This window comes from Spinacia oleracea, chromosome 5 (assembly GCF_020520425.1).
Source record: "Spinacia oleracea cultivar Varoflay chromosome 5, BTI_SOV_V1, whole genome shotgun sequence".
Classification (NCBI taxonomy): Eukaryota; Viridiplantae; Streptophyta; class Magnoliopsida; order Caryophyllales; family Amaranthaceae; genus Spinacia; species Spinacia oleracea.
The window spans coordinates 20,870,431-20,884,296 of record NC_079491.1 but is presented as its reverse complement, the minus strand read 5'-3'; the positions used below and the strand labels follow the sequence as shown (position 1 = coordinate 20,884,296).

Below are 13,866 nucleotides of genomic sequence, written 5' to 3'. Positions count from 1 at the left end.
AGCAACTACAATGAAATTGTACTTCTTATGAATTTCTGCTTTCTCATTATTTGTGGTAAGTGAAATATGTTATTAAACCAAATTCCTCCATGAACTTTTGACGGGGACATCTTTATTTCCCATTCTCTCAAAGGGCTTAAACTTAACCTAAGTGCTCTGTATGGGTGCAAAACCGATAAGGTAGTCTTTCTTACTATTTAGATGCTCTCTCTTTTGTTTGCCTTATCCGAATCAATGAAATAAAATAATGTACTTGTTACACGAATTTAACCAATTTTAATCAGATAACTAGTATTTAGGTCCGGGCAATGTCCTGAGTTACTACATTAATAACATTCACATTTACTTATATATTACTTTATCAAAAGGTCTTGCATGAACGAGGTGTACAATAAATTTATTGTACACCAATGTAACTTTTACCCAATTTTCTCTAACTTTAACCATGTTTTATCTAACTTTTATATTATGAAAAAAAAATTGATATATAAACATTTTAAAGGGTTCAATAATTAAATTTATACATTATTAGCGATTTTGAAGAAACATTTTATTAAAATAAAATTTAAAAATCTATAACTTTTACATATATAAGGGTAAATTTTAAGCATTTTACATTAACTTTAACTTCGGTATACAATATTTATCTTACACCTCATGTAAATAAGAATTTGTGTTACTTTATTTGCAATGATAACATGAAACATGAAACATGAAACAACTTAGTGGTAAAAGCTTTATCCTTTAAACTCAAGGTCATGGGTTCAAACCTTACGCAAACCATGTTTGAATTATGAAGGACCATAAGCAGAGTGTCACATGGAACGAACGACCATAAGAAGAGCGCTACGTGTCACGTATACTTTCTTATAAACGCCTTTTAATATATAGTATAGATACTCATTACTAATTACAACTAATTGAATTTATTATGGCAAATTTGCTAAAAGGGACATTTTATAGTCCAATTTTTGCGAAAAGGGGCCTTTTAATTTTCTTTTTTGTGAAAACACACCTGAACGTAAAAATTATTTGCGGAAGACATAAAAGTAAAAATTTTCGGCATTGACTCGTCGATTCCGGCGTTGACTCTTACGTGTTGCTCACGTGATCCTTCTTTTCACTAAATGCAACCCGTTTGAGCAGAAAAGTGAACAAGGGGGCAATGGATTCAAAAGAAAGATCAAATGGAGCATTTTGAGAAGAATAACTGGGAGATGAGAAGAGGGGGGGGGGGGCAAAGTAGATGAAGAAGAAGAAGGTGGGTTGTTGAAATTGGTGGTGGGAAAGCCACGACAACCAGTTGCGGAGAAGCAGGGGATGTTCGGAACGGCACGGCGGCGGGTCTGAGAGGCGAAGTGAACACGGGCGGCCCAGACGGTGTACTTAGTTGTGGTGAAGGAGAAGACGATGATGCACTCGCCGCATCCATCAACTGCTGCTGCACTATTAACGTTGGAGGAAATCTTGGTGGGGTGGCTACTAATTTCTCTGATTTGGTGGTTGATTCTGGTAAATTCGCCATAGTTGCTGCTTTTATCCAACAATTACAACCAAAACTCACAATAAGAAGCAAACCCCTTTATCTTGGGGGAGGGGGGGGGGGACATTGAGCGAATTCAAGTACTAGATCTCAAAATTTGGGATTCGGAACCCTAAAATTTCTCCAAGAACCCTAATTTTAAAAAATCAATGGCCGAAATAGAAGAAATTATGATCCAAGACCAGACACTCAATTGCTGAAATTCCTACCTGAATCCTATGTAATTTTGGGGAATTACAAGGTAAATTGAGTAGAATTTTGAAAGAATTGGTGAAATTGCAAGAGCAGCAATAATTGGAGGGAAAGGGCTGCATTTAGTGAAAAGAAGGATCACGTGAGCAACACGTGAGAGTCAACTCCGGGATCGACGAGTCAATGTCTAGAAATTTTATTTTTTTTGTCTTTCGCAACTAATTTTTACTTTGTGTTTTCACAAATATTTTTTTTTAAAAGGTCCATTTTTGCAAAAACTCGACTATAAAAGGTCCCTTTTAGCAAATTGGCCATTTATTATTACTGATTTTAATTACACACTTTTTTTTTCTCTGTAAGAATTTGACAATAAAATACTCCCTCCGTTTCAAAATGTTTGTTACGTTTGGAATTTGGCACGTTTATTAACGTAAATTAAGATTTTTTTTTTAAAAAAAATGTTCTAGATTCAATCATAAATCTGATTTCATCTTTCCAAATTCTGACATTTATTACTCTCTTTGAATATAGTGCAAATTTGCTTTCATCTTTTATTAAAAAAAAATATACCTCAATCCACTAATCATTGAAACAACCAATAAGATTTATTTTATTTTCAAAATGAACCAATAATTAAAAATCACACAGATTACTAACTTGTCAAATTGTGAATGACATTTATTGAGTTGAAAAGTTGGACCAATTAAAAATAAAAGTTGGCTCAGAAAATAATAATAGTAACAAGTTTATAAATAGAAAAATTGTTTATGTAACAAACATTTTGAAACACTATTAAAGAAATACGTAACAAACATTTTGAAACGGAGGGAGTACGTCATAAGTTTTGGAAATTGGATGGACATTCCCATTTGAGAGGACAATAATGAAGAAAGAGATAAGAGGCAACAAAACAAAACTAGGGAATGGCGCAGCAAATCATGTGTTTACACTTACTATCAACGCCATCCATCTTCGCTGCGTCTGCTCCTTGTATCACTCTTCTTCAACCTCATCAATGGAGTTCGTGTCGCCTTCCGTCGCTAAAATCTTCTTTCTCATCCACCAAACTCAGAGCATCCTTTGAAGATATTGCCAATGATACTTCTGCCACTCGTCTTGTTCAGCCTAACCAAGTGAGCCTTTCCTTCATCTCTAATTTGTATTTTTGAGTTGAATTATGCACAGTTACAACCAACCTAACATTTGGAATGATTATAGTAGAGTAATCATTTTATGTTAATTTAGTGGATTAGAATTTGATATATTAAATTGATTGTGTGCGTTCATAGTGTAATTTAAACCTAGTAATGTGAAAACTAATTATGGATTCCGGATTTAGAGCTACTACAATTTCTGGGATTCTTTGGTTCTAGTTGGGATTTGTAGTGATCATAATTGTGCTGTTGAAGGATGAATGGCTGATTTTAGGCGCTAAACAATTTCTGTTGAAGGATGAATGGCTGATTTTAGGCGCTAATTGTGCTGGGATTTGTAATGTGACAAATTATGGAATTTTGCAGTCTTATGACGAGCAATGGTATGTCTAATGCCGCTTTTAGAACAAAAACATCTACTATTGGATTTAATTTATGATCCACTGCTGGATTTTAGTCAAGAGTTCCTCCTCATTCCCTCCTATATTGGAGTTATTTAACATAGGCACCTTTTGTTTCAAAGGAAAGAGATTTTCAATTTTTAGGGAAAACGTCATGGGAAAATAGTTTTCGTTTGTTTGTTTCATTACGAGAAAAATTTATATGGAGAAAGAGGGAGATATGGAGAGCCAAGAAGTGGAATGGAATATAGACGAAAATTTGGTATTCTTTCCTTTCAAAAGGAAAGTTGTTTTCCACTTGGAAAAGTTGCTCTGTGAAAATTGTTTTCACAGTTAACAAAACAAACAAGGAAAATGAAAAAAATCATTTCCCTGGAAAAATGTTTATCGTCAAAACAAACAGAGCTTTACCGTAGTTTATAAGCACATACTCTGGTCATTTGCATGAATCACCACTGTCCTGGATACTTGGTACACGATGGTTGTTTAAGACGTCTGACAATGTGTGGATATTCGATTTAGGGAGTAGCGGATAGTATTAAAGTGTTAAAGAATGCGGCAAAAACAAGGAAGGTGGACAAAAACGAAGTTTTATCAGCACTTTCGTTGATTGAGAAGGCGAAACTTGATCCTTCGGAATTCCTTGAAACACTTGGTGGAACTAAATCACCTGGAAGGACCTGGATGCTTGTTTTTACTGCTGAGGTTTGCCAGTATGCTCACTTTATTTATATTTACATCACTGCTTGAACCTGTCAACACGACTACATTTTTCACTTTAATTGCATTACAGACGACTGATTACGTGCTGAATATGAGCTAGTTACAGAAATTTGAAAATTGTTATGTAGAAAAAACTCAAGGGTGGGCGATATTTCCCTCTTACTGCTGTCCAAAGATTTGATGCAGAGGTATGCATCGCGTATTTTACTTATCTTCCTTTCTTGTGATCCGATGAGGTTTAGGGTGTCAGATAAGAGATTTACTTGCTGAATTCACCAGATTGTTCTTCCATTAATTATGTAACATAAATGCATTTTGTTGTTGGACTTGGACAGGCGAAGATGATTGAAAATGGTGTGTACCTTGGTCCGCTAGGGAGTTTGAGTTTTGAAGGCAGATTTTTATGGAAGAACAGAATACTGGCGTTTGTTTTTTACTGCATTCGCATAAAGATTGGACCATTCAATCCTTTACAAATAAGCCTGGGAAGTCAAGACAATAAGGAGCCAGACAACAAAGGTCCCTTCTTCATATGGTATTATGTTGATGAGGAGATAGCAGTGGCTCGTGGCAGAAGTGGTGGAACAGCGTTTTGGTGTCGTTGTAGCCGAGTTACTAGTTCTTGAATCTCCCTGAAGCTCGCACCAACACTTCTGGAGTTCCTGTAATTTTTTTTCAACACTTTTAACTTGAATTATTTCAACTAAAAGGGCTTATGGTACAGCCGTACAGCTAGTATGCAACATAGTGAAATTTAGCTTTGCATTGTACAAGAACTGTCTGTGTTTCTGTATAAATGTTACATGTCCTTGATCTTACACTTATAATACATTAGTCTTATGTCTCTACTCTTCTTTCTCCTCTACTATTTCTGTTTGGGAGCATTAAAGGAGCTTATGAACGAAACTGTGAATATAATGATACGGCTTACCCTAATAAGGGTGTCTGAGACTCATATATATAATAATATCGTACACTAGTATAATTACGAGTATACCCTTAGTATCCTCTATTATACCCCCTCAATCTGTGCAGGGGGGATCACGTGCAGATTGGACCTTAAAAACTCAAAACGCTGACCTGATAAACCTTTTGTAAAAATGTCAGCGATTTGTAACTCAGTAGAGACATAACGTACAACTAAATCACCATGAGCAACACGCTCCCTAACAAAATGATAATCAATTTTGATATGTTTACTGCGATCATGCGGAACCGGATTCATTGCAAGATAAGACGCATAAACATTATTGATATACTCATATTTTGTAGAGTTTTTACCCCCGTCCCGTATGCACTTTTGGTCTTAATTACGCTCTTCGAGGCGATTTTTAATACTAATGTGCCCCTTGTAGTGTGTTTATAGTTTCAGGTTTATTGTAAGGTTATGAACAATATAATTCATGCGGAAAAACAATAAAACCAGGAATCCAAATTAATTGTCACATAGTCAATTAGCATAACTTAATAAACATAATACGTGATGCGTGTCTTTCCCTAACTGCTCCCGAACCGAACAAGACCAAGTAAAGAGCTCCAAATGTCGCCCCTCCGTAGATAGTCCACAACACGTTCAGATCCGCCTTAGGTTAAACCAACTAGGATATTGTAACACCCTAATAATTACTTGCTTTTATAAAACCATTTTCCAACTTAAAATAAAGGAATTACTAAAGTGTTACCGCCACCGTGATAACGGTTAAGGCTAGTACCAGAATTACGCAGCGGAATTTAATGTTAACTAACTTTGAAAACATAATTAATCAATATCGAGGCCTCCTACAAATTGGAACCATGACGGCCCAAAACCCAAAGTATAAAAAGTTCAACGAATTCAAACATAATTAAAGTATAGATAAATAGTTCAAAATACGAAAGCATGCAACTCTCTCAATCATCCCAAGCCACATGATTTCGATCTACCAACCTGCTATATTATTCTACTCCCCGTCAATGCAAGTGCAAATGATAGATTATCATAGGGTCATTAAGGCAAAGGCCATGACCAAAAACACAAAGTACGTAGTCAGCAAAAGCTGAGTACTTACAAGAATAGAGTGAAACAAAACTATAAACATGCATCACTCACTAAGTACTAACCAACATGCAAAAGCCATTTAATAATTAACAAACAAATCATGAATACAAGACTCGACTCTTGACTCACAATTTAATTAGAATAAGCTTCGAACGGGCCAAAGAAATCTTCCATAAACAAATAATAAATAATAAAATCGGGCCATACCGAGTGTCGGGCCATACCGACGGAATTCTTGCGCATAATATAAATGAAACAACGTCTTGTATCATTAGTAGGAGATCAAGCTTTCCGGCAAGTCTCCCCCCATTGTTCATACTCAAGGTATATACGTTCCAAGAGTTTTGAAGCTTGTTCTGGTTGCACTTTACGTTTATTAATATTTTATTAAAGGTGAACTCAAGACTCAACATCATACACACATACAATTAATAAACAACAACCAAAAAAATCTTATTTTAATGCTTTAGGACTTGTGATCAACAAAGCAAGACACTTCCGAAATTACTACCATGTTCCTCCTCACCAAAGTGAGATTCCATATCATGCCCATTAACATGAGGGTTGTGCCTTTGCACGACAAATCCTAATTCATTTCATATAATATTCCCAACTGAACCCTACATGTGCGGTGTCTTACGTGAGCTAACCCTTCACATGTGGTAAAATAAATAGTACAACGAGGTACGAATAATTGGCTCAAAGTATGCTAGACATCCCGTACAATATCATAATAATAAATAATCCATCCCTTGCATGTGAAACAAACCATACATGCATAAATATTGAACAACATGATTGACAATGAAATCCATACTCGTAATAATCTCAACATGCTTGTCCAACAAATGATCCAATAAATCCAACATCATAATTCACATGATTGTTCACCAAAATAAACATGAATCCACATAACATAATTCACATCAATACAATCATGCAATTCTCTTGGCAAATGGTGTGGTCTTCCTAGACTTGTACGTACCTTGAATACCTAAGCGTAGGGGCCACTTTGCAATAACGAGCACTCACTTAGAAATCACCTCCTATCATCAAAATAATGAAACTTAAATTATTTCCATGTTCATTAAATTTCCAGCAACTTTATAAAATCTTAAACCTTATTTAAACTTTAGAATTCAATCGTTTTTCAAAAATACAATCGTCTCAATTTGCAAAACCAATCCCTAGTATGAAAACATACTTTTTCCGCCTTTAAAATCAATAAAAATCAACACTTTAAGCCTTTATTCAAATCTGAAAATATAATTGATTATCATAATTAAAATCATCACCTAATTTTGCTAATCAATTGACTCATTAGATCTAGGTTAAAACCCTAACTTGAAAATCCCAATAAAACCAATTTATCATCATAAAAATCAATTCTTTATTAAATAAACGAATCTGAAAATTCATACTTTAATAATTAAAACAAGCCTAATGAATCACAACACGTAAATCCTCAAAGCACGGTGTTCATAACCGATTCCCAGCATTTTAATCATTCAAAACAACAATAATATTATAATTTAAAATACGGAATTTAAATAAAATAATTTAAAGGAATTAAGATTATACCAATCCGGCCTATAGCACCGAACAACCACGACTTAGAGTGATTGGGCGAAAAGATTGAACAACGAACAAGAATAACACACACACACACACTCGGTGTGTGCGCACGGCAGGGACGAAGCAGCAGCAGGCGCGGCACAGCAGCGCGGCACACAGGCGAGTACGCGGGCTGGGGCGCAAGCAAGATAGAGGGACGCGCGTGCTGGGGCGCGAGAGAGAAGGGCATTGCGCGCGAGCGAAGGGGCGAGAGAGCAGGGCATCGCGCGAGCAAGGGGCGAGAGAGAGAGAGCAGGGCGCGCGCTGGGGCGTGAGGCCGAGCAGCAGCGACAGCCACACAACACACAACAACGACGCAATAAGAGGGGAAGGCACGAGCACGATGGCTGTGCGGGCGTGCGGGCGTGCGGACGAGATAGGAGAGGAGTGTGGTGCAAGAAAGCAAAAAGGGTTTATGACAAAATAGGGGGATCATTTAATGAGGGGAGTCCTATTTATAGGCTCCCAATTTTCAATGGGCTAGGCTTAGAAAATTAGAATTGGGCTTAGGGAATTAAATGATTGGGCTAGCTTAGGACTTGAATTAAATCCTTTTGATTGGGCTCGTTTTATAAAACGAATTGGACTTTTTATTTAAAACCCAAACCTTTTAAAATTACTTGCGACCCATTAAATTTTCCGACTCGAAAATTAAATTCGTTTCGTAATTAATTAAAATAATAAATATTCTAATTAATTAAAATACACTGAAATAATATTTAAATGCGAAATAATTTCCAAAAATCGTAAAATGCTTTATAAATATAATAAAATATATTTATAAATATTATAAAAATACGAGGTATTACAGATATTCTCTAAGGTTTTATGCACTCGGGAACAAACAATATGTGATAGGCAAATATTAAACTCAGTTGAATTCAATGTATGTTGTATTTTTATAAATTATGATCATGAACCACATATTTTTAGGGTGGAAAATAGAGAAGTTTAATCCTACTAGGAATCGAATAACTAAACTCATTAGGATTATAGTTAAACATAACCACTTAGTATTCTAGGAATAATCAAACACTAATTAAGTATTAGATTTATCCTAAGATTCTAGTTAACGTTGGATTTGGAAAACGAACAACTTATGGCCCAAGTAACTTAGCGCCTAAGTTGATGGCATACGTGTGGGCTTGTGCTTTGGCGCGCAAGGCTGGCTTGTCGCCCACGCTGCCTTGCAGGCCATGGTGCCTTGGCGCGCACTACAGGCAATGCTGGGCGCTGGCCCATTGATGCTACGTTGTCGGCCCATCGCTGTTGATTCGCGCGCTGGGCCTGCTGGGCGCTGGGCCTTGCGTCTCGCATGCTTGTCGAGCAATCGTTCGTCGTGATTCCGACTCGTTTTCCGATTCCGGAATTTATTTTCAATTCGAACAATATTCACGTTTCTGATAATATTTCCGATTCCGACAATATTTCCGATTTTGACAATATTTCCGATTCCGACAACATTTTCATTTCCCGCAATATTTCCGATTCCGACAATATTCCTATTTCCGTTAATATTTTCTGAAATGAACCATATTTCCATTTCTGAAAATATCTTCGACTTCGATAATATTTATATTTCTTTTATGAACCATATTTACGTTTCCGGTAATATCTTCATTTCTGGCAAATATTCTTTCTTTACCTTTTAATGATTTTAGATCCCTTTGGAACCAAGATCCATCATTTTCGAATGACCCTAAATAGAGTACTTAATGAATATTATATTCACTTAAATACTTGATCCGTTCACGCACTATTTGTGTGACCCTACAGGTTCAGTCAAGAGTAACTTGTGGATTAATATTATTCACTTGAACTAAAGCGACCTCTAGCTAGACATTCAAATCACTTGATCTCAGTGAATTGTTAACTTGTTAATCAATACTGAACTGCATTTATTAGACTTAGCATTAAATGCATTAAATGCAGACTTAGACTAAGGGCATTATTTCCTTCAGTCTTCCACTTGTCCTTAGGGACAAGTGTGCATTTCCTAATTCCTTTGTCGCTTGATACCTGCTCATGAACATAAGGTAAGAGTAGTCATCCTTATTATGTCTAGAGGTATTTCTCGATGTCAAAGTTCAACTGATCAAATAAACAGATAATCATAAACTACGATTCATCAGAGCACGACCATGCATTTTACAGTTTCTAGCTCTCCGAGTGGCCTTGTACAACTTTCGGCATCTCATCCCGATTTATGGGAGGAAAATCCCAAATTTGTAATCTTCAAGTTAGACTTTGTTTGATAGGAGATTACCCGAGTGTTGTCGTTGTAGTCTCCTTTTACGGTGCGACGGTTGGCAACGGCAAAGTAGTAACCAGTTCTCAAACAAGTAATTTCAAATCACTCAGGTATTGAGGATTATTGTCTAATAATATAATGAAATTTACTTATGACAGATTTTAATCTCTTATAGTAAAGTTTCATAGGTCTGTCTGATATTAATCTTATCAAGTAAGTATCTATGAAAATGATTGCGACATTGCCATGTCCACATAGTTCAAGAAACAAAACTACTAGTCATCTTGCATTCTAGTCGTATAGTGTTTTCTATACGTCCACCTTTATAGAAAACTTCCGACCAGGGATCATTTTCAACTTTTGACATTCAAGTCCACTTGATAGACATTTCTTAGTCACATGATTGGTCCTGACAGTCTATCTTGAATATTGTCAAATTGAAAGGACTCATCATTTAATAAACAACAAAATTAAATGTGAAAATGAAATTAATCATTTCTATGAATGGCTAACCAAAATTTTTTACAAAGTATAAAACTCTAAAACTTTAAAACATTCATTAAGGACATCAAAGCCATTCTCTGACATGCTTGATTCCCATAGCTGCTTTGTGCGAGTTGTGCTTCGCTGGTGGCAGGGGTTTTGTCAATGGATCTGAGATGTTGTCATCAGTTCCAATCTTGCTTAATCGACTTCTTTTCTTTCAACGAACTCTCGTAGAAGGTGAAATCTACAAAGTACATGTTTGACTCTTTGGTGGTGTCTAGGCTCCTTTGCGTGTGCAATAGCTCCATTATTGTCACAATATAGAGCTATTGGTCCTTTAATGGAGGGGACTACACCAAGCTCACCAACGAACTTCCTTAGCCAAATTTCTCCCTTTGCTGCTTCATGTACATCAATGTACTTCGCTTCAGTTGTAGAATCCGCAGTAGTGCTTTCCTCAGAATTTTTCCAGCTTACTGCACCTCCGTTGAGGCAGAAGATAAACCCAGACTGTGATCTGAAATCATCTTTATTGGTTTGGAAACTTGCGCCGGTATATTTTTTAAAAACTAATTCATCATCTCCGCCATAGACCAGGAAATCATCTTTGTGCCTTTTCAGGTACTTCAGAATGTTCTTGTCATTAGTCCAATGTGCCTCCCCTGTGTCTAACTGGTATCTACTCGTAGCACTGAGTGCGTACGTAACATTCAGGCGTGTACATATCATAAGATACATTATTAAACCAATGAATGATGCATATGGTATCCCACTCATTCGTCTTCGCCCATCTGGTGTCTTTGGACACTGAGTCTTGCTAAGAGTCATTCCATGAGACATGGGTTTGTAGCCTCTCTTAGAGTCAGCCATCTTAAACATGTCAAGCACCTTATTGATATAAGTGCTCTGACTAAGTCCAATCATCTTCTTGGATCTATCTCTGTAGATCTCGATGCCCAATATGTATTGTGCTTCTCCTAGATCCTTCATCGAAAAACATTTCCCAAGCCAAATCTTTATAGAGTTCAACATAGGAATTTCATTTCCGATAAGTAATATTTCATCGACTACAATACTAGGAAAGAAATGTTTCTCCCACCGACCTTCTTGTATACACAAGATTCGTCTGTTTTCTTGACGAAGCCAGAGTCACTGACTACTTCATCAAAACGTATATTCCAACTCTCTGATGCTTGCTTCAATCCATAAATGGATTTCTTAAGCTTGCATACCTTTTTAGCATTCTTTGGAGCCTCAAAACCCTCAAGTTGTGTCATAAACACAGTTTCTGTTAAAACGCCATTTAAGAAAGTGGTTTTAACATCCATTTTCCGTATTTTGTAATCGTAATATTGTGAGGGGGTCGAAAAAGCACGAGGCTAATGCGTGACCTTGTCCCTCGTGGGTGTGACGTTTCTTTTTGTCAAATCAAGTGTAATTGGATTTCCTGTGAGTTTACACCCAATTGACTAGTAATATAGGAGTCGCCATTTAGTTTTTAACGACAATGAGAAAAACTGACAAAACCCGGTTATCGTGACATAAAGGGAGTGCAATTATGTTTGACCACGACGGCCGTAGGTTCCCTTGTGATCCCTGGTGTGGGGATCTCTCAACATACACCCGCAAGGTAGAGATTGAGGGTTCGGGGACTGTAACTACCGAGAGGAGTACTCGCTCTTTGATAACTCCAGAGGCAGGATATCCTTACTAGCTCAGCATAAATAATTGAAGGGACATGTGTTAACTATTAAACTAATCTGAGTTGATTTTAACAATATGCAACATATAGTACTAGATTGAGCGCGATTATCTGATTTAGATTGTATTAAAGGACCTAGCATGATAATCCAATTTCCCAAAAATATCATATTTATTAGGCGTGATAGAACAATCAGATTTAGTTAGTTTAACAGTTCATAAAAAGGGCGAGGAAAGTAATTAAATCATAGAAAAGGGACACATTACGACGCACCCTTGAGAGGTGCGTCACGGTTCTCAGAAAACTAACCACTTTGACTTTGCTATTTCTCCTTTTATTTAACGAATCTCAAATTACGGGACAGGATACATTCTGTTCGATGTTTGGATCGATTGCGACAGAACGCGTGATCAGTTTCGCAGCGTGAGGCTTAGGCTTAGGGGTTTAGAGTCAATACTCAGAATAATAATTGTGTGTTGTTCTCTTTTTACGTCGAACTTGGGCTATATTTATAGAAAAGAGTTCGTGGAAAGATAGAATTGTAGAGCTCTAATCCACGAGGAATTAGGAAAGAACACGTCCCAGGTAATTTCAGCGCCCAGGCCTGGGCGCCGAAGATTTCGGTGCCCAGAGCCAGGCGTTGAAAATAGGATCTGGGCTGTTTTCTTTGTCAGATTCGAATTCCTAGAATCCGAAGTGTTTGAGACTTAATCGAGTCTTTAGTGCGTATTAACCTTGTGACGGAATGCGTCTGGGCCCGTTACGAACTCTAGGCTCGTTAGGATTTTTAATTAATACGTGACTCTTATTTTCGAATCATATTAGGAATAGGATTCTCTCGTAGTCTCTATCTCATTTAGGATTTATGTTGGAGTGCAACACGTAATTCTGACAGGTTTCTATCTTTTATGACTTGCCACTTTTAACAACTACCCATTACGGCAGTTACTATTTTTAGCAGGTTTCCATAAATAGCAGGTTTCTATAAATAGCAGGTTTCGGGTGAAATGAAAAGGGGTGATCGAGATTCGTTATTTTATAGGAGATGCGTTGTCAAGTAGAGATTTATGCTTTCATCATCGAACCTTCCCTTTCGGGAATGGGGACAAAAGTAGGTGTCTACAGTTAGCCCCCACTTTGACTGAGTCTTGGAGTAAGACGATGGTCAAAGTATTAGACGGAGTGCGCCACACAAGTCATGGTGACCTGCTTTTGCGAGGGTATCACGAGCCCCCGAGTGATAACATTTGACTTAAGGGTCATCACTTGAAGTGTCGACATATCCCTCACGTGTCATTGGGATTTGTCAACGGATAGTATAGAAACTCCCTCACTTTGTCATTGGAAGTATCTAAAGAGGCGTAGAAACTCCCTCACTTTGTCATTGGGAGTAGCTACAAATGTTTTCGAAATTAAAGCTATAAAGTGTAATTGGGCCTGGCCAAGCTCAATCACGAGGTAAAAATGTTTTTAACGATTCTCATTTTCAGGGTTAGCTAAACGAGAAAACCCCCTTGTTTTTATGGGACGTAAAACGAAGGAAAATCCAGCACATCGTTCTTTTTTGAAAAAACGGAAAACCAATCCTTTAATTTTTGGAAAAAAGGAAAACTACTCACATCTTTCTTTTTGGAAAAACGGATAACCAATCCTTTAAAAAAAATGGAAAAGATACTCACATCGCTTTTTTGGAAAAACGGAAAACCATTCCTTAAAAAAGGGAAAGCTACTCACATCGCTCTTTTGGAAAAAACGGAAAACC

At 36.9% G+C, this 13,866-nt stretch overlaps 1 protein-coding gene across 1 annotated transcript; it reads left to right on the top strand.

Moving 5' to 3' along the window:
• The first annotated feature begins 2,602 nt into the window (after window positions 1-2,602).
• LOC110797174 (uncharacterized) lies at window positions 2,603-4,861 on the top strand. Its single transcript, XM_022002273.1, has 4 exons — window positions 2,603-2,868; window positions 3,813-3,995; window positions 4,142-4,201; window positions 4,349-4,861. Exons 1-4 carry the CDS (start codon window positions 2,659-2,661, stop codon window positions 4,637-4,639), a joined length of 744 nt encoding a protein of 247 aa, XP_021857965.1. The 5' UTR covers window positions 2,603-2,658; the 3' UTR covers window positions 4,640-4,861.
• Window positions 4,862-13,866: the final 9,005 nt, after the last annotated feature.

Bases quoted from the DNA above. Each gene is read 5' to 3' on its own strand.
- LOC110797174 (XM_022002273.1), top strand. From the start codon at position 2,659: ATGGCGCAGCAAATCATGTGTTTACACTTACTATCAACGCCATCCATC. The intron at 2,869-3,812 runs GTGAGCCTTTCC...TATTCGATTTAG, and splicing joins GTCTTGTTCAGCCTAACCAA to GGAGTAGCGGATAGTATTAA. The intron at 3,996-4,141 runs GTTTGCCAGTAT...ATTGTTATGTAG, and splicing joins TGCTTGTTTTTACTGCTGAG to AAAAAACTCAAGGGTGGGCG.